Here is a 23,268-nt window from a genome sequence, read left to right as displayed (position 1 = left end):
TGACTTAGTGGATTAGGCCTACAGGGGATACCACGTTAAAAAAAAACGCGTCAAGGACTCTACCTCTTGGGTGACGTGGAAAGAGTTTCACTTTAATTACTTGATTTATGAAAAAATAGTCAATACTGGGTCAGAATCTCTCTTATTGAAATAATCATATACCCATTGTTCATTTATTCTTTTGTAGACAATTTTTATGCCATACCTTTTTTTTTCATGTCAATTTGAAAGAAAAAAAATCAAACATCTCGACTGGCATTCAAATGTAAACGCCAGAAATTGTTGAATTGTGGGGACGAAATGCGCATGAGGAGAAGGCGTTATACAGCGCTACGTACGACGTCTGAAGGTACTTGTCCCCTGTTTTGGTGTCGGTGACATCAAAGCTTGGCAATACCTCCTTCCACATACCTTAGCCCAGTCTCCAATGAACGTCAGCCATCTGCATGTGGTTATTTGAAATAAAAATCCTACCGCTGGAAAAGTAACACGTAAACACATTTATGCTGACGTTGATGTGACAAAAAGTGCGGACATTGAGTTTTGCCTAGATATGCAACTGACGAACATGTGTTGATGGGTTTCATCCAATAATTTAAATGTATTTGGCAATCTGATATTGTGATATCAACGATTAATTGCATTTAACAGTGTTATAATTTAGTGATCAATAATGCATACATTTTTTACGAGAGCAAATGCTATTTTGGCGTACACCGTCAGTGTAGCCGGGTTTCTAACGTTCTTCTGCTTTCTATCCACTGTTTTCCTCGATTACAGGACCAATGCCACTTTGAATACTGTAAAAGTCGTCGTGTAAGTACCTCGCAATTACTCAGATTATTACTCGTCTTTTAATCCAACTGAACTAGGTTACGATCAGAATTTTATGGTATTATTTCTTCCAGGAAAAATGTGCCAGATTACAGTGCTTCGAGGGAAAAAAATGATCTTGGATTTCTCACTTTTGATCTGCAGACTGATCTCACACCTTTGTTCAATTGGAACGTGAAACAGCTGTTTCTTTATCTCACTGCTGAGTATGAAACTAAAGCTAATCATATTAATCAGGTAGGCAGTTGTAGGAGTTGGTAATCATTTTTTAATACACGATTATTCTACGTAGAATTGAATAAAAGAGTCATTGAATTTAATGATTTTCTCTGAATGTAATAAGAATCGAAACAAATTCAAATTTGAGGCAATAATTGATTGATTTTATTCAGGTGGTTCTGTGGGATAAGATAGTTCTTCGTGGAGACAATGCTGTTCTTGATTTCAAGAACATGAACACCAAGTACTACTTCTGGGATGATGGAAATGGTTTGAAGTAAGACTGTGTTGAATATTTCCCTTCATCATGTAGATTATGAATATAATCGTCCGCGAGATCATTTTAATTGATATAAGGGGGAGAATCTTTTACTAATGATGACTTCCCTTTTGTTCCAGGGGCAATAAAAACGTTACACTGACACTCTCCTGGAATATCATCCCCAATGCAGGTCTACTCCCCAGTGTCAGTTCCTACGGTTCGCACACATTCGCATTCCCATCGGAATACACAACGTCGAGAGTTCGATAAAATTAAATTTTCCTCCCAAAATAAATAAATTTAATCTCATTATCCTCATCTCTTCTCATGTTACCTGAGAGCTCAGAAGCTGAACAGCTCACATTGGAGTCTAAAATTTCAAACATCAGTGTATGATATCAATAAATGAATTCACTTTTACTGAACTCTGTCCTTATAATTCAATCCGTCACATAAATAAAATGAAACAATCACCAGATGAACAATTGTCATTTATTATAAAGCATAGTACACAATCTACAAAAGCCATTCAAATCGCCCGCCATATTTATCGTCGAGAAGAAATAAAAATAAAACCCCACACAGATGGTAATTGGTTGTCTAACCTAGTTCATGAAACAACAGAAAGACCACCAAATGTCATCTTAGAAAATCAAATTGTGCTCAGTAAAATACCACCAAAAATTATCTTCAACTTCATCACCGCTCAAAGGTATTACAACGCCCATTAAACCATAAGTAAATATATATTCCAAGATTATTTTTTATCACGATCAAAAATTGTGAGTAAATTTCATAAATCATGTGTCCCTCGTTGTTGTCAGATGTCTTTGACGGTTCATCAAATAATCTGCAATGCCAAAAAACTCGTGGGGAAGATTTCAGACCACGAGAACACTGCGGACAACTTGATAACCGAGATCCAATCAGTTTGCAATCAAATTGACAACATGAAGCAATACCAAGAGGAGATTGACATGCTGAATGCAGAAGCCAAGCAACGTCCCCACCAGGAGCTTATAACAGGCATCCAACAGGAAACGAGACACTTGAGAGAGATTCAGGCTGAGAACAAGGAACTCAAAACTGCCCTGGAGGATTACCAGAAATCACTGGAACTGATAATGTTCAAGTATCGTCAGCAGACATCCGCCCTCTTGAAGAACTGCAAGACAGATTTTTCATCCCTCTATAATGCCAAATATGCCAATATCATCACCAGTCAGGCTGAAAAAATTAACGAAATGGCAGCTGTTATGAGGGTAGCAGCCTCGGTCGATGAAGAGAGTGAATTAAAGTATAAGGAAACCTTCTCCAGGTTGCAAAAGGAGAATATGGAGCTCCGTGAGATCCTCAATATCGCACGTTCTCGAGGCTCCTTAAGACTAGATCCTCCACACGACCACAAAACTGTCCAGACCGAGCCAGAATAATGTGCCACCGTCTTCGAGGTTTTATTTTCAATTATAGATTACCTCGGGTATTTATTTCTTATAATCTTTTTCATAGGTACGTAGGTGGGGCAAAATGGATGCTCTCAATGCTCCTCAATGTCTGAAATTCATGGAATTCCTGGGAAAATTAATTATCTCTACATAACACTATCGATTTCCCATTTTTTTTAATAGCTCGAAGTGTCCATTTTATCCGCCCTTACCCTATTGTAGATTCTCATTCGTACTTTTGTAATTAAATTAATATTATGAATAATTATTTCTCGCACTTGGGTAATAATCTGGAAGAATTGTTTATTCATATAAATGCTACAGGTGTAGTAAAATAGTTCTGTATATTTCTCGTTTTTCAGTTTTTGTAGGAATTATTTAAAAAATACTTCGCACTTGGCAGTCGTATGAACTCTCAAAGAGTATTCGTCTGTTATTTTTATTTTCATTGGGCACGAAGAGCATTTAATCGTTAATTTTATTTTCATTAAAAAAATATCATCGATGGTGCCTTCAGGTATCCTCGATTACTGCGTTGGCATTGTACCACACGTTCTGGAAAAATCGAATAAAACACATTTTCTAGAATAACAAACTATTGACTCATTATTATTGTCGAATTGAATTTTTTCATTCGTCATTTATACTTGCCATTGATTTTGCACACGACGGGGAAGAATTGTGTGCTCGTCTCCTTCGATGAGTTTACTATGTACTTCGCTCAGTGCCTGAAACGCAATATAATTCATTTTGACGCAGGAATATCTGAAGTAAAACGGAACAGAACGAAAATAAGTCGATGGGACTGTCTGGAATATTTTGCTTTGGAATTTCAGTGGATCAGCACTTTAAGAATAAATAAAGGCAGAGGTATAAAGAAATTTCCATTTGACAGCCCTTTCATGCACTCTGTGATAAATAAACAACTTCTACTGTATTTTCAATGCTTTTTTATTATTGATTAGAATGATTAGAATTTCGGAAAGATAATGAAGATATGGCAAAAAGAATATGAAAACATGCAATAGAAAGAAAGACCAATGACAGGGACATGAGACATTTTACGTTGCCCTAAAATTTTTTATTGCAAACTCATTGTTATCTTATGTATTTTGTGGGATTTACGTCCTCAAGGATTAATTTTATGGAGGGTATTTGGTACAGAAACAAGGAGGTTTCTTCAGCTAGACCATCAGAGAGTCATTTATCCTATAATTGACTTTTACCTTGAAATATTTAACAGTTTTGACTCTAAGCTCAAGTGTAGCATCCTCATCGCAGATAAAGAGAGTTCTAGGATGTTGTTGAAATGCTGAGACAGTCCACATGTGATTGATCCCTTCCTCGACAGCTTTGTAAAGTGCAAAAGCCTTGTGGGAGCCTGTAATGAGTATCATGACTTCCTTCGCATCCATTACAGTGCCCACTCCAACGGTGAGTGCCTGCTTGGGGACTTTATCGATATCATTGCCGAAGAATCGGGCATTTGCCTCCAGAGTATCTTGTGCCAGGGTTTTTACACGGGTTCTGGAGGCCAAGGATGAGCCCGGCTCATTGAATGCAATGTGACCATCGGGACCAATCCCTGGAGGATAGGGAGAATTTCATTCTGATTTTGAAAGTAGTGGTGGAGAATAAAACAACATTTGGCAGATAATTATTATTTGAATACCTCCAATGAAGAGCTCTACTCCCCCAGCCTCCTTGATTTTCTGTTCAAACTCATCGCACTCCTTCACCAAATCCTGTGCATTACCATCAAGAACATGAGCATTCTGGGGATCAATGTCAATGTGCTTAAAGAAATTGTTGTACATGTAATAGTGATATGACTCTGGGTGGTCTCTGGCCAGATCAACGTATTCATCCATGTTGAATGTTTTCACGTACTTGAAGGATATTTTTCCAGCTTTATAGTACTCGATGAGTTTCTTGTACATACCCAGGGGAGTTCCACCTGTGGAAAAATTCTCATTACTATAATTATCCGAACATTCCTCACCACATCACAAGTGAATTTATGTACCAGTTGGTAATCCAAGGACAAAATACTTATCCGCATTGGGTTGAAAGTCGTTGATTCTCTTCATTACGTATTTAGCAGACCACTCCGCTACGTAATCAACGGTATCACAGATCACCAGACGCATTTTCAATGGCTTTCCCTCAAAACAGAAATAATCTTGTTTTTTATTTATTCAGAGTGTTTTTACGGACCTCCAACAGCTACAAGTTTAATGCGCTCTCCGGAGGCCTTCAGACTTCACCAGAGAAAGCTGCCAACTGTCTTTAATACCCACTGATAACGATAAAAAAATATGACCCAGTGTTTATCAAACCACAGACTAGGAATGGTAATTTATCGCACGGGAGGGACTGCAGTTTATTTGCCGTCCATAATTATCGTATCGCAATTAGTTCTCAGGGACTCACTGAAGATTCTGACAGAAGAACATTCAGGGAACAAATGCAAAAACTTAAATATACTTCATTTAATTTCGAATCAATTATCAACTCACAAATTATTATTTCAATTCACAGATTACGGATTCAAAATATGGGTTGCGGTGGGCTAAAGTATCTGAGGAAAAAACAAACCGCGCACTGATGATGAAGACGTGATTAGTCTTTTCATAAACTGCGTTTTGGTAATTCAATAAAAAATAGGTCGACGAATGGAGTGGATCTGATTACATCAAGCGAAACGTTGTGGCTTGAAGTGATTGTGCATTTCATTTTGATATCCTTTTCATCTAATCATAAGATTTGTAATCTCAGGGTAAGACATTTTTTGTCGATGACCACCACAATTTGAGAAATTAATGTTGGATCACTGGAGATCACCGAGACGTTTTACTCCACAAATAAATATCACGAACCAACATTTATCATCACTGATGTATAACAATTCAGAACCTCGACTCGTATTGTGCATCGGCAACCTAATCAGTTCTTTGGAAGGTCAATCAACTCCGATAAAGACCGACGCCCCAAAACCCCTGAACTTCTCCAACAAAATTGTCCTCAACTCCCTCACCTTCTAAATATTCTTCTAATAAATAGTTCACACAGAGTTTTCGTTGTGAATAAACCAGATTTAAATTGAATTTCTGTAAAAATTCTTACCTTCAGCAACAATGGAGACACTGATTCTGACCACTTACCGGCCGTCTACTTATCAGCTGGCAGACCAACCTATGAACCAGATTTCCAGCTCAGTTCTTTTATGTTTGTTTTGTGCACACCAAGAGAAAAAACAACAAAAACAGGTGGATGGTGTAGCCCTTTCAACATCTGGGGGCAGCACCTGACGGCTGGGGGACAGTTGGGTCGACCTTGAGCGTTGAGAATCACGTGTGAATTGTGTTTTGGCGGTAAAGTTCTGAGAAAAGGAAGACACTGTAAGCATACCTGAAGTTCATCCAAATTATCACAAATTTCGTTGGAATAAGGCGTTTTCGAAGGGTCACTTGAATTATTTCTGGATTTTGTGGAGAGTAACAATGCCTGATGTCACTATCAATGGAATTCAGGTCACATTTCCATTCCAACCGTACAAGGTTCAGGAGGACTACATGGCCAAGGTCATTGAGTGTTTGCAGAATAAGAAACATGGGGTTTTGGAGTCACCCACTGGGACTGGAAAGACGTTGAGTTTGCTCTGCTCCTCGTTGAGTTGGCTATTGGTTAAAAAGGCCCAGCTCCAGGCCCAAGCTATCATGGGAGCTGTGGAGAAGCCAGATTTCGGTGGAAAGTTCTTCGAGAATCTCACCAGTGGACTCAACAATGCTGCAGGTACATCAACTGATATTTTACCCCAGAATCCGAATTTCGGTTGGGCCATGCCAAAGATCGTCTACGCCTCGAGGACGCATTCACAATTATCTCAAGCGATGCAAGAGTTGAAGAGAACGTCTTACAAACATGTCAAAGTCGCTGTGATTGGGTCTAGGGATCAGCTCTGTATTCATCCCGAGGTGTCCAAAGAGCAGAATTCAGCTAATAAAATTCACATGTGTCAGGCCAAAGTCAGAGCCAGGACTTGTTTTTATTTTAATAATGTTGAGATTAGAAAAGATGATCCAGCCTTTAAAAATGAAATTTGTGACATCGAAGATTTAGTTAAAAATGGTCAGAAGTTCAAGTGTTGTCCATATTTCTTAGCCAAGGAGTTGAAACAATCAGCAGACATTACCTTCATGCCGTATAATTACCTCCTAGATCCAAAGACGAGAAAATCTCAGGGAATTGATCTTCAAAATTACGTCATACTGCTCGATGAGGCTCACAATGTTGAGAAAACGTGTGAGGAAGCAGCTTCCCTGCAGATCAGCAGCACTGACATAGCACTCTGCATTGATGAGATCACGAAGGTTATGAAGGACATGGCCGAGGAGAAGTCTGAGGACATTGGGTTCAACCTTGAAGGGCCTGGGACCAATCTCCAGAAAGATTTTACACCGGAAGACTTATGTGTCCTCAAGATTATGTTTCTAGCTGTGGAGAAGGCGATCGACGAGATCCCCTTGAACATGGGAACTGAGGGTGACACATACCCTGGGGGATACGTCTTCGAACTTCTCGAAAAGGCTGACTTGACTCACGGAAAAGAGCAAATCGTCATCGAAAAACTCGATAAAATAATTCTCTACTTGTCTACAATCAGTGCATCACCATTTGCCAGGCGAGGAAATTCATTACAAAAATTCTGTGATTTTCTGAGGACAGTCTTCAGTGGTGGTGGCTCATCAAATTCGTTTAAACATCGTGAAAGGGTAAAGCAGGCTTACAAGGTGTACGTTCAGCCTGAGGAAACCAAGAAGTCCAACAGAAATGACGGCTGGGAGCCGAAAAAACCTGTTCAGAAAGCCGGTGGCAAGTTGATCAGCTACTGGTGCTTCAGCCCAGGCTTTGGAATGCAACAGCTACTGGAACAGGGAATTCATTCTATTATTTTGACTAGTGGAACATTGTCTCCTTTGAAACCCTTTATCTCTGAATTGGGAATCCCCATTGATGTCCAGCTAGAGAATCCTCACATCGTCACAGGCAAGCAGGTGTGTGCTGGAGTATTGAGTCAAGGTCCAGATAGTCATCCTCTGAACTCTTCCTATAACACTCGAAACGACCCGAAGTACATCTCTGCCTTGGGACGAACTCTCTACAACTTCAGCTGCTTAATCCCCCACGGTCTCCTCGTCTTCTTTCCCTCTTATCCAATGATGAAGAAGTGCCGAGACGACTGGCAGAGCTCAGGACTGTGGTCTACGATAACGGAAAAGAAGCCGATATTCGTCGAACCCCAGACGAAGGACAGTTTCAACACCGTGATGAACGATTTCTACCAGAAAATTCAGGATCCAACGCACAATGGAGCGATTTTTCTAGCAGTCTGTAGAGGAAAGGTCTCAGAGGGTCTGGACTTTGCCAACGCCAATGGACGTGCTGTTCTTATCACAGGACTCCCATTTCCACCGTTGAAAGATCCCAGAGTTGTTCTCAAGCAGAAATACCTTGAAGAGATGAGGGTGAAAAATAAAGAAGGACTCTCTGGACAGCAGTGGTACCAGCTGGAGGCCTCTAGGGCCGTTAATCAGGCCATAGGGAGAATAATAAGACACAAAGACGATTATGGAGCGATTGTTTTGTGTGACACTAGATTTAACAACGCCAGTTTCAAAGGACAACTGTCTTCCTGGCTGAGACCCCATATAAAGGACTTCTCCAATTTTGGAATTGTCACTAGAGAGCTCAGAAATTTCTTCAAGAATGCCGAAGCCACTCTTCCACAGCCCAAAACAACTCGTCACCGAGAATCTTCAATTCCTGCAGTTCCCGCGAGCTTCGAGTACAACAGTAGAATACGTGAAGGGAGTTCTCTGAAGGTGGAGGAACCAGCAGCAGCAGAAGAGTCTATCAATTTGGATATCTATAAGCGTGAAAACACGGAGAACGGTGGAAGCCTCAAGAGGAAGGATTTTCCAGAGTCCCAGGACAGAAATGTCATCAACTTCGGGACTCTCAAGGCAGTCGGAGGCTGGAGTCAATCAGAATTAGTCAAAAACCCGGCCTCCTCTGAACAAGTCTTCAAAAAACGAAAATTGAAAATCCAACCGATTGAATTCAAATTTGACGCTCAGCCTTCGACGTCTCAGGAACAGAACAGCAATGGTCTAGAGAAGACGAGCCCTGGGCACGAGAAGAAGCAATTGGGGAAGACGTATCTTAAAGAAGTGAAACGATCACTCAGTGAGGGCAACTACAAAGTCTTTGCTCAGATGATCCAAGTTTATACAAAAAGTGGGGATTTTGAAGGACTTTTGAAAACATTGGGAGAATTATTCCCGGTAGGAAGTGGATTGGAAAGACTCTTTGAGGGCTTTAGAAGTTTCTTAAAAAAGCAACACATATCTGCATTCGATAGCCACATAATGAAAAAATAAATTAATCTGGTTATAAATTATTTTTACACCTGGAAGTGCCTTAAAAGTATTTATTAATTACAATAAAATTCCCCAGGTGGGAATAAGGAACGAAGTAACCGCGATTTCTTCCCACGTTGTTATCAATTCTCTAATTCATTACATATTGCATACAAATTGCATTTCCTATCACAATCCGATTCTCTTTTCAGTACTAATAGCAAATTCTCAGTTTTTGCAAATTATTTCATTCGATTCTAAGTGATTACTTCATTAAAACGTGATACAAAAAATTATTTAGAGTAAAAAATGAAACAGTGGCTGGGCATAGATCGTCAGGTAAATCCTGACCGCGGTATTTCAATTGTAGATATTTGATTCGATGTTAAACATCGGAATACATTTTTTAATGCAGTAAATAGTATTTGCAGACATTTATGCGTAATAATTAAGCATCCATTCCATCGGTGACGTTGTCAGACGATCCCAGGGTGGATTTTCTCCGAGCTATTTCAGTTGCTACGATCTCTTGGTAATAGTCACCGAAGACACTGCGATTGTGGGCAACTATTATGAAGAATCGTGCAGCTACTGCTGCTAATTCCTCCTGGAGGGAGGACAAGCCGGGAGGCACTTGAGTCGGCACTGCTGTTTGGCTCAGAATTATTTTCTGGAGGAATTGTCGTATCCTCAAGTCTTAAAAATAAAAAATATAATAACGAATGCATTGAATTTTATTGATTGACAAACAATTCGTGTATTTGACTCACTGACGAGTTGCCGAATTTTATGATCTTCATTCACAAGATCCATTATTTGTCCCTGAAGAATAGATTCAACGTCTGCAGTTAGCTGTGGTGCACCAACTTGACTCAAAGTAGCTTTCACATCTTCTCTAACTTGAAGTACAATATTCGGCATAACTTCCGCTAAAGCCCTGGAAACGCGTGGAGTTAATTAATCAATTGATTGATAAAAAAAGAATTCTTCCATACTTGTTAGAATGCACAGAATCCAAGAGAATATTCAGATGTTCCTTCACATTTTTCTTGAAGGCTGCAACTCCTTGAACAGGTGCTCCCACAGTATTACTACACAGTAGAAGTGTAGAACCAACGATAGCTAGATGATTTATCTTGTCTCTGAGTTCTAAAAGGCGACCCTGATCCAACATGAGGGTCTGAAAAAAATAAGCAAATCCCAATTGAGAATTAAAATAATTCTTTATTTCGCATTACTTACCTCAGCCTCAGGACTAGAATCCCAGTTAAGTAAATCGAGATAAGCCTCAGCAAGCAGATAATGAGTGATTTGTTTAACTCCATTGGGATCAGCCCCAGCAGCTTGGACTTTGGCCTCATCCAGATGCTTGAGCAGCCACAACCTGGTGAACTGGAGTCCATCCGTTGTCACCTTGAGAAACTCAGCGAATTTGGCTTTCTCGTATTCAATACTAGACGCTACGATATTAGGTCTCATCATCGAGATTGTAAAATTTGCGAGATCGAGTTTCATCAACTGAATCGTTTCCATAATCCCTTTGAACGTTTCCACGACGTCGGTGCATTCACCCAATTCACGAATTTTCTCATCTCGCACTGGTGCACACACCTTACTCATCACAGAGAGGACATACTGTGAGTACTTACTAAAGTCCAAGACTCCTTTCTCCGCTTGCTGCTTTATGAGATCAATGTCCAGGACTTCACGCAGATTGTCACGAATTTTCGTGTGGTGCGGCAGGACCAGTTCTTCCAAAGACTAAACAACAAAGGAAATTAAGACTATTAATAATTGGCAATAAACTTAATAATTTTATTGAAAGCCTTTCTAAAGAATTTGAGGCGTAATTCTTTCGCATTTACTTCACGTATTTCTTTGAGTAGCACGAGGGCGTGTGTGTACTGCGGTGGATCCTCACTCAATTGACCAGACAAAATGTTCCAGAAGGCCTTGTGCATCACCTCCTTCACCTGTTTCTGGATACTATTCTCCTCTGGCTCCAGTCGCTGAAGCTGGAAGTTCTTATCAACAGCAATTTCATGGGCCAGTGCCATATTCTTCATCCCATTAGCTGCCTGGACAATTTCCTCCAGAGATACAAACTTTGGCGGGGATGCTCCAGCCATGAAATTTGAGACCCATTGTTTTCCCGAGTTGTTAGAGGCACCAGGACTATTTGGAGATGATGGCTGATGGTTCAGGGAGGGGCCAGGATCCTCCATACTGTTCTTCTGCTCTTCATCATTATCCATTTTGCAATTACTGGAATAAATAATTTTTTTTATAATCAACTGAATAGGAAGTTGATGAAAAATTTCAAATTTTTAGGTGGGGAGTCACACGAATAAGTCAACAACGCAAGATGTTTTAACTGACCGATGGAGAATCAAAGGAATGAGACCAAAGATATTCCCAGGGGAGAGCTTCCTACTTATCACTAGACAGCAGACTGTGATGCCCCAAATTACTCCAGCGCCAACCAATATTTTATCCCTAATTAAACAAAGTTTCACTTTCCTCAGATTTTAAAACCTCAATGAAACCGTCAAATTAAACCACGTGTACAGAAAAGGTATCAGCATTTTGATATCATCCAAGACTTTTCCACATGAATGAACAGTCGAATGAGAACTAGAATTTCGAAATTAACAATTTGTTGACTGCTTAACAGTATTGTTTACCTTGTAGGCATCTTCAACGAATAATTATGGACCTTCAAACAATGCCGATGAATAAAAAAAGTTTGAAAAAAATTTATAAACTCAACTACAATAAATTGAAGATCAGAGAAAGAGTAACCAGAAGAACGTCCAGAGTTGAACTGATCGACTCTCCGATTCGTACACAGAAAAGAGGTCGATGTTGTCTATAAAAAGAACACCCACTGTTCCTGCAGCCACTGCAGTATCTCATCAAAAAAGGGAATCACGAGGGACAGTTCACCAGTCGTTGCACTTGATTCGACATCCTTGGCCTTCTCCAGTTGTTTCCTGATTCACTGTCCCCGAGATCGTCCTTCGATGCCCATAAATACTTCCAGGATTTCCTTTGTTTCCACGAGAAGTTTCCTCCAAGGACCCACGACCATAACTTCAAGCACCCAGATCCTCAAACTATATTAAAACCGCAAGAAAGTGCGAATTACTTCATTAATTTGGATGAAGTGGTATCTGAGACTTGTTGATTGTTTGTAAACATCAAGAACTCCTGAAAGATATGGGAGTTTCTCAAATGTTTGACAGGAAGTTGACGTCGTGAAAAAGGATTTGTCTACCTGCCTTTCTGATTCGGTCTAAAATAATTGGTGAATCCTGATGAATTTCAATTTATCTACTTCATCTTGAGAGAAAAGAGTAATTACGTCGACAGTATTTTAGAGCAGATGAACTTTGATGGTGACAATCGCCAGAGGTTACGGCCTCCATTGGTATTTGCCTTCGAAAAGCCCGCGATATTCAAATGGAACGGTCTGAAATGAACCTTTATTCTCTCATCAAAGGAATCTCTCGTTTTTGTTATTTTTTTGAGTAAAGAGACAAATAGTGTTGAGCTCTGGTAATTGTCTTCAGGAAAATGTGAGGAAAATGTTGAGAACAGCGACATTCCTGGGGAAGACTGGAGTCTTGAGCACAGGAGAAAGATTTTCAGGTCTCTTGATGTTTTAAACTAAGTACCGCTTTTTAATTATTTGTCAATTATGATTTTAATTGCTCTGAAATTAATGATTGATTGATGAAAAAAATTGGGGAATTTTTATTCAAGGGATTCATGTAAATTGGGCGAGGAAATTGAAGGCCATTCGAGATCGGAGTACTGTGGATTGTTGCGATCCTGTGACAATTCCAATTTGCGAAATGCCCAAGGAGAGGTGCATGATGGACCTGCTGCCTCTCCCCTGTGGACCCTGGCAGGAGGCTTACGACGAACAGAACAAGAAGGACACCAAAGTCATGTTGTATTGCACTGGATTCTTTTTCTTCACTCTACTCTGTGTTTGTTTCACATTATTTCAAATTGCTCCAAATCATTCCAACTCCTTTTAACTTATTGGGATTGATTTTCAGATGAAGAAGGTGGGTCCAGTGAAAGGATACCCGGACTACGGATGGATTTACTAATAACGAGATTGAAGAGAGGAAATAATTAGACATACCTCATGCTTCGTGGTTTATTCAGAATAAAAATTACAATTATTATTATGTATTATTAAATTATTGAAAAGGCAAATAATTTCTGTTTTGTTGTTATTTAATGACTCAGGAAAATTCGTGGTGGTAACAGTATTATTTATAGGAAAAAATAGGATGAATTATGTGATTTGGTGATGTGACGGTTTGCGCGCGAAAACAGGAGGTTTAACGCATGCGCGAGTGAAGCGTTGGGGTGAGCCCGGGGGATCTGAGGGACCTGGGCCTAGAGCCGATGAGTAGAAGACACTCTCATCTGGTCGAGAGTATGAGTGACAGCTTCCGTTCCGCAAAGTGTTTTGAAATCTCTCCGGTGTGTATAAACCCAACGGAAACAAAAAGTGAAAATACCAAAAGAAAACTCAATACCGAAGTCTCGTCATCAGGTGTTTTGGATTATTTTCGAGGGATAACCACTCTAGGTAATAATTATCTGTGCTGGGAATGTTGAGAGATTCGCTGTTTCTACGAGCATCCTGCCAAGAGGTGGGTAAGTCCTGTTTCCTTCTGTCGGGTTGTTGATATATTATTGATTAGTCGTTGGATAATTGTTGTCATGTGATGTTGACGGTAATTGTCCAAGGGCGGATTCCCGCTCTGATCTTGTACGATTTTGCGATGATTTTTTTGGCTCATATCCAGGGTAAAAATAATGACCCCTTGGATTTACCTGCGGCATTGAGTGCCGTTTAACTTCTCGGGATTATTCAATATGAATTTTATTTTTTCACTCTAGATTTACGAATGGCGGAGAGTGAGGGGTATCGATCGCACTCACCATCGAGACTAACTCCTGTTTCGAGGTCACCGGAACTAATGCACAACCCCTCACTCTCGTTTTCGTTATTCATGATTCATTTTGCTCTCAACCTGTGGGATAGACTCCTAGGATGATTAGGAATGCATGAACCCATGAATTGTCTGATGAGCGGATGTTTGTTATTATTCACTTACTGAGAAATTTTTTATTTCCATGTCTGTTTCGCGGTTTTCCAGGAATATCTGAGGAATTAACGGAGATGATAAAATTTTTGTTGATATCTTTTTTCTAAAGCTCATTGAGAGCTAAAAAATGGCTATCTATGAAATTTTCGGTATTTTCATTAGTTTCCAAGATATTTCTTGAAATTGAAGACCTGAATTTTGAGGGGAGATTTTCATTGAGATTTTTTCGAAAATTCAGGTTTTCAATCCTAGATGTTTAATTATAGCGTATCGCATATATGCTATGCTACTTTTAGCACGAATCGGTACTGCTTGCTGTGAGAATCTAGAGCATATTATCTACTTTATTAAGATAATTTATGGGGGCGGAAAAGGGTTTTTTTGGTACAAGTCAAGTTTATTGGCAGACTTTTTTCTATATAATAGCAAATTAATATTGAAATTGTGTCGTAAAATAAACAGGTGGGGTCATGAATAGATAAAGCCACTCCTTCCTGAAAAAAAATGTTATCGCTTAGATATTCAGGTATTCATGACAATTCTCCGTTTTGTTTATGAAATCTGGAAAACTGGAAGACTTGATACCTCGCGAAGTCCTCTATTGTAAATTTAATCCTCAGCAATAGGAAGTTGGACACCTGACGTAAGGCACAACTTGTCCTTGCACATTGCATGAACTACCGTTGCTAGTACAGAACAATAAGCTGTTGACCTCGAATGAATTACAACATTCGCAATCACCTGATAATTCAACAAAAATTTCAATCATTGCAGTATCGATTTACTCTCAACGATCTGTCCATTCTTCAATTTTTATCGCTCGCGTTATCTTCGTCACCTGACAGCCAAGCGTTTGTCAACTTTGTCAATACGAGTAACAAAAAATCTCAATGCAATTTCAATCCCACACATTGGAAAATGTAACCGTAAATTACTCGTTACAAACTCATAAATCCCGATTTCAAAACCGTGAATTACGATCTTCAAACTTGTAAATTACCTACTAGAAATCATAAATTATAGCTTCAGCAGAAAAAACTAATTGTTCACGTATAACCGTTGCGAATTCTCAGTGAAGTAAAAAAAAATCGGGGATTGACACACAATTGTCAGGAAATTTCAATAAATTCCGAGCATTGCAGCTGACAATGTACGCAGCCAGTTGAACATGACACATCATTACGAATCCCATCCTATTTCTCCGTTAGAAAAAGAGTACCACCTCCGGTTTAAGTAGTCAGCAAATATTTGCATGCAATAACCGATCAATTAGATGTAACGAGAGAGAAAAAGGTAGGGTAAAACAAATCGATTGATACCGTTTTCAGTTCAGATATTGAGAGTAGTTATCCTGTCTATTGGACTAGTCATCTCTGCAATTACCATTAACTATCATCAGCCCATTCTGATTAAACAAGGAAAACTCATGGATAAGCTGATGAGGATAGAATATGGCATTCCCAGAATTACAACAATTAAATGACTAACAGGAATTTTCGATTATTGGAGCTAATACCCAGTGCCAATTTGTTGGCCACAAGGTCATAATCAGTTCAATTCACTCATTAGTATCTCTTTATTGCTAATTATACCGGAATAATTACAAATTTTCGTTTAATTCTGATATATACTCTAGACACGTGATATCGATTCTCATTGAGAATTGTGGAGGCCTTCAATTGGCCTCCTTATTTCCTAGGGTTTTACAACGAGCCCAGATATTCCTGTCTGTGTACCTGGTAATGTCGTGTATGTTCCACATTGTGTCACATGTCAGGGATGTGCTAATGCGTTGGATTATATTGAGTCTTCCCGTCCAGGGATTTCAATAGGTCGAAAGTATTGTCGATTGCTCGAGTATCCACTGCTCCAGATACTGATTATTATGTATTTTATTTAACAAAATGATTATTCCATTGCAATAATCATTTTATAAATCATTTTCATTCGATATACTAAGTACATAACTGGTACATCGAGTTTAGCCAATAAAATCTCATTTTTTCAAAATTAGATTGAGGATAATTTACATTTATATATATCAATATTGATATATTTTTATTTTGTTCATTTTATATAGATATATGGCCCATTGTTAATTTAATACATTTTTAATAACAATTATTGAAAATGTTTTCGTATTTATTATTGAAATTATTAAAAAGAATTATGACGTAAATTGCAGCAATCTGTTTTGTTTATCGTTGGAGTATTTGTTAGTTAATGAAATGAATTTCTGTGTTTCAATGGGACAAACATGTTGCGAAATATTTGACATAATTGCAGGGACCCCCCAAGGAAAGATTGAGATTATAACGTGCAAGTGATAACAACAACGCGATAAAAATATTCACACTTGCGTCATGGCGATTAGTTTTATTTCACTCTCCCGAGTTTCTGGAAGATTTTCGTACTGGAAAACGTTCTTATCAGTGCGAAAGTAATACTAACAGTTGATTTATTGAGTTTCTTTGAGTTCGTATCAGTTGGCACTCAGTGGAAAATATCGCCATATCATATCATAATAGATGATTTTTCTCTTCTTGAAATCGTTCCTTGTCATCAAAGGATATTGAACCTCCAAACATTATAAACCAATTTTTAAAAACTTAAGACTACTAAAAAAATAAGAATTAAAAAATTTAAAACAACTCCCCAGCATTTGCATGATATTAGCTTTCATATATTTCTATAAATAATATATCGATATAGGTTGACACGTATAAATAAAAAAATGAAAAAAATTCTGGAAGTCTCGAGCTTTGAATTGCTTTAGTAGAAAAACGAAATGGATGACTAATAGGGTAATTGCGCGATTGGTGAGAGATTTTTTCAAAAAATCATTGGAATTGAGGCAAACTCGAGAACATCAGTGTGGATGGGAATAAGTAATCGTTGAAAATGGTGGGGATAGTTTATCCATCTCTGTTTAACGGGGTACCACGGGCTTTCTTTATCTTGCCGACAGGGTCGTCGCTCAAAATCATTTAGTCTCACATTGCAGTGTCTTGTGTTTGTGCGTGTTAAACACGAGCGGTATCCGAATATTAATCAATCCATATACAATCAGAGAAGATTAGCTTGAACCACTCCAGGTGCAGACTCCAAAGGACCAACCCCATAATTAAAATTCCGGATTAATTCGATTCATAAATTTCCATAAATTTCGATCAAGCAGTCCAACAATAGGACAAGTTGCTTTGAGCTGACATGCCATCATCAAAAGTACGTAGTCGAGATATTTTTACACTGGGTATTGAAATCACTCCGGTCATGAAAAGTGTCTTATAATTTCTTTGGTGCACATGTTTCTATAAATTCCCCTTCCGGGGTTACCCCCTGGTGTCACGTGAACACCACGTGATACCCCCAGCAAGTGAGAGACACGCGTGGGTACTCAAGGTCATTGAATTTTTGCAACCACTTCGTGTACACGAGGAAGTTTGCAACTACCTCGAGGAACAATTGAAATACCGGAGGAGTTGGGTACCGGTTGAGATTGCCCTTGGCATTAAATGTCTTTTTTTTTAGAATCTATGAATAAAAAACGGGATAAATAACAACTAATGTAATTCATCAACAAGTTACGTTCAATAAGATGATGAATTAAGGTTTTCTCTTGCATTTTACTACTCTATTACATACCAATTCGAATTCATGAGTGTAGGAATGTGTGTGAGTATTGACAAGTGATCAATTCAAATTGATCGTATTAGTATCATTCATCGGCAACTATTGACCCCAATGAATAGTAATAAATTAGGTATAACTCAAATTCGATTTACTAATTAACTGATTTGTTTTTCATTTAGGGATCTGGATACCTGAAGCGAGCCAATACTGAACGTCTCCATGAGATTTTCAATCAGGTGAGGTGTACATTTTTTTAGTCACACAAAATAATAAATAAATAATAAATAAAAAAAACACAATAATCCGGGAATTTATCGATTTCCGTCAGGATTTAATGAAGTTGGGATTATTATAAAGAGGGAAGAGTAGCAGACAGAAAAAACTTATTTGTTATCAAAAGTTTTGAAGGAGTGAAAAATAAATTCCTCTCTATTGTTGCACTAATTTGCCCGCGTGCATTTAGCAGATAAAAAAAAGGTTGTGCGGGATCGAAGAATGATAAGTAGACATCAAGGCAGCACGTGACTGACAATCTCGGCATGAATAAAAATAAATGATAATAAGAGTTGTAACACTACAATGATAAAAAATATGGAATAATTGAAGAAGGTGGAAACTGTTCTTTCAGTATGCTTCCCAGAAGAAGAATGGGGACCGGTTCATGACCCCGGCTGACTTTGTACGGAGCTACCTTGGCCTCTACACAGATGACGACTACAATCCCGATTCCGTTAATTTATTGGCAGGCATCGTCGACACCAGCAAAGATGGGTAAATGCTCGGTCCGCGGTTCATACTATTGCTAGATTAATTTTCGTAAAAATTATGACTTGTCATTGAATTTTTCAGGCTCATATCATTCGCAGAGTTTCAAGCATTCGAGGGGCTTCTCTGTGTACCCGACGCTCTTTATAAAACGGCCTTCCAGTTGTTTGACACTAATGGAAATGGAATGGTTGCATTTGGTGAGATTTATTTGACTGAAAGATCATGTTCTCACTGTTATTTCCGAATTGATTCATTCATGGTTTCATTGCAGATGAATTCGCTGAGGTGATGAAGAAAACAGAACTCCATCAGAGAATGCCATTCAACATGGAGAGCAGTTTTATCAAATTGTACTTCGGGAAAGATAAAAAAAGACTAATTAGTTATGCAGAGTTCAGTCAATTCTTGCACGTGAGTTTCGTATTTATTAATGTATTGTAATTGTATTGATGAAAAACGTAATTATTCTCTCATTTGTTTAGAGATATGATAATATATGAATGATATTTTTATTGGTGTATTTTCTAGGATTTTCACGAGGAATATGCCACCGAGGCGTTCAAGAAATTTGATAAAAATGGCGAGGGTTTCATATCCACATCGGATTTTCAAGATATAATGCTCAATATCAAGAGCCATCTACTCACTAAAGACCTCAAAGAAAATCTCGGCGCGGCAGTGGGCACTAGTGGAGGAAGAAAAGTCAGTTTTCCCTATTTCATGGCATTCAATTCACTTCTCAATAACATGGAGCTCATTAAGAGAATCTATCTGAATGCAACGGGTGGGCATCGGTATCAGGAGGTCACCAAGGAGGAATTTCTACATTCAGCCCAAATGATGTCACAGATAACTCCACTCGAAGTTGATATTCTATTCCACTTGTGTGAGCTTCTTCATCAAAGTGGGTACGTAATAACCGTCTTGATGATGAAAATAACACGGAATTGGAATTTTAATCAATTTCAAATTGCAGGAAAATTGTTTATAATGATTTGGTGGCCATCACTCCAGAACAGTATTTCAAACACATTACCAGGCGTCTAGCGTTGCTGAAGGCTGTCTCGGTAATTTATCAGACGCGGTAGAAGATTTTTCTCGGGAGTTGTTAATAATTTTTTTTCTTTTTATACTTCCTCTATTCCAAAGAGATAAATAATCACAAAATAATTAGCGCTAGAGTCTCCATTGTCTCTATTATTTTTCGTGACACAATTTCATCACAAAAAAAATTTCAGAGTCCTGAAGAGCGAGGAGTGGTAACCCAAATCCTCGAGAGCAGCTATCGTTTTGTTCTGGGATCGATTGGTGGTGCTGTTGGTGCAACAACAGTATACCCAATAGACCTGGTAAAAACGCGAATGCAGAATCAAAGGACCGGTTCATTCATCGGTGAACTCATGTACAGGAATAGTTTCGATTGCTGCAAAAAGGTTGGGATCAAGAAGTCTGAGTGAATATTCGTAGCTGCATCGTTTAATCATAAAAGTTTGTACGTTGCGTTTGACAGGTAATCAGGCATGAAGGATTTTTTGGTCTTTATCGAGGTCTGGTGCCACAGTTAATGGGAGTAGCCCCCGAAAAAGCTATTAAATTGACGGTCAATGATTTTGTCAGGGATAAATTCGCTGATAAAAATGGAAATCTACCTCTTCTTGGAGAAATTATTTCTGGTGCTTGCGTGAGTTTTTTTTTAATCAAAAACATAAACTAGACGATTTGAACGCATTATTCTGTATTGAAAATTATTTTCAGGCTGGAGGTTCTCAAGTTATTTTCACAAATCCCCTAGAAATCGTGAAGATCAGACTCCAGGTAGCTGGTGAAATCGCTGGAGGATCTAAAGTCCGGGCTTGGGCTGTTGTAAAGGAGCTGGGGCTCTTCGGTCTGTACAAAGTGAGTCTCCCATTTTCTCTTATTATCTCAAAACTCTCCCGGACGTTATCGAACTTGTTTTTGTGAATTTCAGGGAGCAAGAGCTTGTTTTCTACGTGACGTACCATTTAGTGCCATTTACTTTCCCATGTACGCTCATACAAAAGCAAAACTCGCCGACGAAGGTGGATATAATACTCCCCTGTCACTCCTGGCAGCTGGAGCAATCGCTGGAGTGCCAGCTGCGGCTTTGGTCACACCGGCCGATGTTATTAAAACCAGGTTACAGGTAATTGTCGACAACCCTGAAATATTGTTTCCTCAATTTTTTCATTGTTTCTCTATTGAAATTAATTTTCTCCTTCCTGATTCGGTGCGAACATGAAAACCAAATATTCAATCCCAAAATGCCATAACTCCATGAAAAATTTCAGGTTGTCGCACGAGAGGGTCAGACCACCTACAACGGCCTCGCAGACTGTGCTAGAAAAATATGGAAGGAGGAGGGAGCTAGGGCCTTCTGGAAGGGTGCCACAGGTACGTATGCAATTATTTATCCATAAAGCAAAAAATTCTGCTGCTCATCTCTTTAAATTATCAATTTATTAATTTATGTATCTATTTATTTGAATTGGTCTTATCTAATCTCGAGCAGCAGTTTTTTTTAATTCGCTAACGCTACAGAAATAGAATTTCCGCTTGGCTATGAATCAAAAGAACAGACAGTTAGTAATACATTCTTAATATTCGGCGCCGGGTTCCGGGACCTGGCGCACCATTGGTCTTCCTTTTCTCCCCAATATGACCTGGCGATTTACTGGTCAGTAAGTAGACCTTATCTTCTCTGGCATTCAATCTGAATTTTGTTCTAATCAATTGGTTTTTTTCGTTGAACTGTTTCGTCAATTTGTCATTTTATCGTTAATGATAATTTTTTTTCTATTCTCGCTCATTAAAATCAATCATGACCACAACGCCATCATCACCCCATGCTCACAGCAATTTTTCAACGTTGACCTTGACCGTTATTAACTGTGTGTTTGTGGTATGCAATTTTAATGATTGATGTTGACACCAAGTGCAGGGATTTACGTTGATTTAATTTTTTTTAGCTCGAGTGTTTAGATCTTCCCCCCAATTTGGAGTTACATTGTTCACGTATGAACTACTGCAGAGGCTGTTTGTCGTTGATTTTGGAGGGACGTACGTACCAAATGCTAATTAAAAATTGTGTATAATGGATACAACGAAATCCATACGAAAAAATCTAAACAAATAATTTTTTCAGGCGACCAACGGGATCAGAGCAGAAAGTACCATCGACTGGAGTTGCGGACGAGATAAAATCAACGAATCCAGACCACATAGGTGGCTACGAAGTTGCTATCCCGATTCTCACTGGAATTGAAACGAAATTCGGCTTGTGTCTGCCAAGGTTTCAAGCAGCACCGCGACACCAGCATAAGTAATCAATGTTCAGGATGAAAATGTAGTGTGGAGAGGAAATGATCACTGACTATCATACAGCATACTCTTACACCAACAAGAGGGAGGGAGAATAGTGTTCGTAAGCTTTTCATCTGTCAAGGGAAAAGCCTCTATATCGTGTACCTCGAAGGAGAAGATGAAGGAAATAATTCTCATCCAATTTAACCCTCCCCCATAAACGTTTCCGCCACGGGATGCGACTCACTAGCTAAATGTACATATATGACATATGTAATATATAACAGAGATGATGTGAGAGTGCAAGTGCGTGAAGAAGCATGAAGAAGATTTAAAAGATTACTTCTTCTTTTCTACATACTGAATGACATTTTATGCACCACAGTTACATACAGCAATATATTTTCATTCGAAATCACTGAGATACTCCAGCACAAAGTAATCCCTAGATTCAATCACAAGTGAAGAATAAAGCGAAATCTGTAAAATGAGGGACTAAATTAGGAATTATTCATCCCGAAGTTCAAACGAATGTCGGATCTATATCAATTGCATGTGCAAGTACAATTACGCAATGGACTGGCTTCCATTTATATTATAAATCCATCGGATTGATGAGCTGGTGGATCGAAAAATTCATGAACGATATGTATAGAGATAATTGTAAAGAAAATGAAGATGTTATTGTGAATATCTTTTATGCTTCTAGGTAAATTAATATTTTAAAATCCAAATAAAAAATTATTTAAAAAAGTTGGAGTTCTTTCACTTGTTCAAAATTTGCGGCTAGTTTCGATCGATATGATCGATGGGCTTTCTCCCCTGTGAATCTTTACATGATAGGGAATTGCTATCGTATAAGTTTCATAAGCCGACCACATCTTGTGCAATTTCAAATGGAAAAAATTATTCAATATATTGAACATATACTACTAATGAAGCATTACTTTTATAATGAGCGCGTTGTCTAATTGTCAACGTGCTTGACTAGCACGCGGATAGCTTGGGTTCGATCCCGCCATCATTCATTTTTTTTTTAAATAATTCCCATTTTTTCTTTTGTAAATGGCTAATCAATCGAAATATTGTTTGAAAACTGCATAGCTCCTCGATTTTCATGTTCCCTTGATACTTTTTCGAAAATTTCGAATTTTTCAATTTCAGTCAATAACTTCTCGATGCTCATGTTATCCTGATACTTTTTCAAAAATTTCGAATTTTTCAATTTC

General features: G+C 38.6%; 7 protein-coding genes across 13 annotated transcripts; 5 read left to right on the top strand and 2 right to left on the bottom strand.

Moving 5' to 3' along the window:
- The first annotated feature begins 442 nt into the window (after window positions 1–442).
- On the top strand, window positions 443–1,740 carry Spase22-23 (Signal peptidase complex subunit Spase22-23). The gene is made up of 4 exons (XM_011298597.1): window positions 443–816; window positions 909–1,071; window positions 1,227–1,330; window positions 1,453–1,740. The coding sequence occupies exons 1-4, from the start codon at window positions 674–676 to the stop codon at window positions 1,583–1,585; spliced, it is 543 nt and encodes a 180-aa protein (XP_011296899.1). The 5' UTR covers window positions 443–673; the 3' UTR covers window positions 1,586–1,740.
- A 174-nt stretch (window positions 1,741–1,914) lies between these two features.
- Window positions 1,915–3,355, top strand: LOC105262801 (Fibroblast growth factor receptor 1 oncogene partner 2). 2 transcript variants are annotated; one of them, XM_011298590.1, is made up of 2 exons: window positions 1,915–2,027; window positions 2,140–3,355. In XM_011298590.1, the coding sequence occupies exon 2, from the start codon at window positions 2,140–2,142 to the stop codon at window positions 2,746–2,748; it is 609 nt and encodes a 202-aa protein (XP_011296892.1). In that variant the 5' UTR covers window positions 1,915–2,027; the 3' UTR covers window positions 2,749–3,355. The 2 variants fall into 2 exon arrangements, with proteins under 2 accessions (XP_011296892.1, XP_011296893.1); XM_011298591.1 differs by having other exon boundaries at window positions 1,915–2,053.
- Window positions 3,047–5,982, bottom strand: Oscillin (glucosamine-6-phosphate isomerase Oscillin). Of its 2 annotated transcripts, none has more exons than XM_011298593.1 (6): window positions 5,887–5,982; window positions 4,787–5,059; window positions 4,433–4,717; window positions 3,987–4,345; window positions 3,412–3,488; window positions 3,047–3,315 (listed from the first exon to the last, which is right to left on the bottom strand). In XM_011298593.1, coding segments are annotated over exons 2-6 (846 nt in total). In that variant the 5' UTR covers window positions 4,911–5,059; window positions 5,887–5,982; the 3' UTR covers window positions 3,047–3,314. The 2 variants fall into 2 exon arrangements, with proteins under 2 accessions (XP_011296895.1, XP_011296894.1); XM_011298592.1 differs by having other exon boundaries at window positions 4,787–4,925; window positions 5,887–5,978.
- A 131-nt stretch (window positions 5,983–6,113) lies between these two features.
- Rtel1 (Regulator of telomere elongation helicase 1) lies at window positions 6,114–9,220 on the top strand. The gene has a single exon (XM_011298594.1). The coding sequence runs from the start codon at window positions 6,264–6,266 to the stop codon at window positions 9,201–9,203; it is 2,940 nt and encodes a 979-aa protein (XP_011296896.1). The 5' UTR covers window positions 6,114–6,263; the 3' UTR covers window positions 9,204–9,220.
- A 19-nt stretch (window positions 9,221–9,239) lies between these two features.
- Window positions 9,240–12,613, bottom strand: LOC105262799 (T-complex protein 11-like protein 1). 5 transcript variants are annotated; one of them, XM_011298587.1, is made up of 7 exons: window positions 12,464–12,613; window positions 12,071–12,298; window positions 11,048–11,447; window positions 10,425–10,943; window positions 10,178–10,362; window positions 9,953–10,119; window positions 9,240–9,878 (listed from the first exon to the last, which is right to left on the bottom strand). In XM_011298587.1, the coding sequence occupies exons 3-7, from the start codon at window positions 11,435–11,437 to the stop codon at window positions 9,631–9,633; spliced, it is 1,509 nt and encodes a 502-aa protein (XP_011296889.1). In that variant the 5' UTR covers window positions 11,438–11,447; window positions 12,071–12,298; window positions 12,464–12,613; the 3' UTR covers window positions 9,240–9,630. The 5 variants fall into 5 exon arrangements, with proteins under 5 accessions (XP_011296889.1, XP_011296886.1, XP_011296887.1 ...); XM_011298584.1 differs by having other exon boundaries at window positions 11,953–12,298; window positions 12,464–12,612; XM_011298585.1 differs by lacking the exons at window positions 12,071–12,298; window positions 12,464–12,613 and adding exons at window positions 11,562–11,678; window positions 11,867–11,924.
- A 136-nt stretch (window positions 12,614–12,749) lies between these two features.
- LOC105262800 (uncharacterized) lies at window positions 12,750–13,403 on the top strand. The gene is made up of 3 exons (XM_011298589.1): window positions 12,750–12,833; window positions 12,948–13,177; window positions 13,250–13,403. The coding sequence occupies exons 1-3, from the start codon at window positions 12,770–12,772 to the stop codon at window positions 13,301–13,303; spliced, it is 348 nt and encodes a 115-aa protein (XP_011296891.1). The 5' UTR covers window positions 12,750–12,769; the 3' UTR covers window positions 13,304–13,403.
- A 3,893-nt stretch (window positions 13,404–17,296) lies between these two features.
- On the top strand, window positions 17,297–22,305 carry aralar1 (calcium-binding mitochondrial carrier protein aralar1). The gene is given in 14 exon segments (XM_011298583.1): window positions 17,297–17,542; window positions 18,130–18,186; window positions 18,579–18,721; window positions 18,800–18,915; window positions 18,990–19,129; window positions 19,247–19,633; window positions 19,636–19,785; window positions 19,957–20,151; window positions 20,229–20,399; window positions 20,474–20,614; window positions 20,688–20,882; window positions 21,028–21,130; window positions 21,706–21,796; window positions 21,882–22,305. Coding segments are annotated over 14 exon segments (2,085 nt in total). The 5' UTR covers window positions 17,297–17,527; the 3' UTR covers window positions 22,063–22,305.
- Window positions 22,306–23,268: the final 963 nt, after the last annotated feature.

This window comes from Fopius arisanus, unplaced genomic scaffold (genome assembly GCF_000806365.1).
Source record: "Fopius arisanus strain USDA-PBARC FA_bdor unplaced genomic scaffold, ASM80636v1 scaffold00011, whole genome shotgun sequence".
Taxonomy (NCBI): Eukaryota; Metazoa; Arthropoda; class Insecta; order Hymenoptera; family Braconidae; genus Fopius; species Fopius arisanus.
This window is presented reverse-complemented; position numbering and strand designations above follow the sequence as displayed.

Coding starts and splice junctions, on each gene's coding strand:
- Spase22-23 (XM_011298597.1), top strand. CDS start 674: ATGCATACATTTTTTACGAGAGCAAATGCTATTTTGGCGTACACCGTC. Junction 817..908: donor AATACTGTAAAAGTCGTCGT/GTAAGTACCTCG, acceptor TATTTCTTCCAG/GAAAAATGTGCCAGATTACA. Junction 1,331..1,452: donor GATGATGGAAATGGTTTGAA/GTAAGACTGTGT, acceptor CTTTTGTTCCAG/GGGCAATAAAAACGTTACAC.
- LOC105262801 (XM_011298590.1), top strand. CDS start 2,140: ATGTCTTTGACGGTTCATCAAATAATCTGCAATGCCAAAAAACTCGTG.
- Oscillin (XM_011298593.1), bottom strand. CDS start 4,910: ATGCGTCTGGTGATCTGTGATACCGTTGATTACGTAGCGGAGTGGTCT. Junction 4,718..4,786: donor TGTCCTTGGATTACCAACTG/GTACATAAATTC, acceptor ATTTTTCCACAG/GTGGAACTCCCCTGGGTATG. Junction 4,346..4,432: donor AGTAGAGCTCTTCATTGGAG/GTATTCAAATAA, acceptor CCTATCCTCCAG/GGATTGGTCCCGATGGTCAC.
- Rtel1 (XM_011298594.1), top strand. CDS start 6,264: ATGCCTGATGTCACTATCAATGGAATTCAGGTCACATTTCCATTCCAA.
- LOC105262799 (XM_011298584.1), bottom strand. CDS start 12,098: ATGAGATACTGCAGTGGCTGCAGGAACAGTGGGTGTTCTTTTTATAGA. Junction 11,448..11,952: donor CTGATCTTCAATTTATTGTA/GTTGAGTTTATA, acceptor TATTTATTCCAG/TAATTGCAAAATGGATAATG. Junction 10,363..10,424: donor ATTCTAGTCCTGAGGCTGAG/GTAAGTAATGCG, acceptor TATTTTTTTCAG/ACCCTCATGTTGGATCAGGG.
- LOC105262800 (XM_011298589.1), top strand. CDS start 12,770: ATGTTGAGAACAGCGACATTCCTGGGGAAGACTGGAGTCTTGAGCACA. Junction 12,834..12,947: donor CACAGGAGAAAGATTTTCAG/GTCTCTTGATGT, acceptor TTTTTATTCAAG/GGATTCATGTAAATTGGGCG. Junction 13,178..13,249: donor TTTTCTTCACTCTACTCTGT/GTTTGTTTCACA, acceptor ATTGATTTTCAG/ATGAAGAAGGTGGGTCCAGT.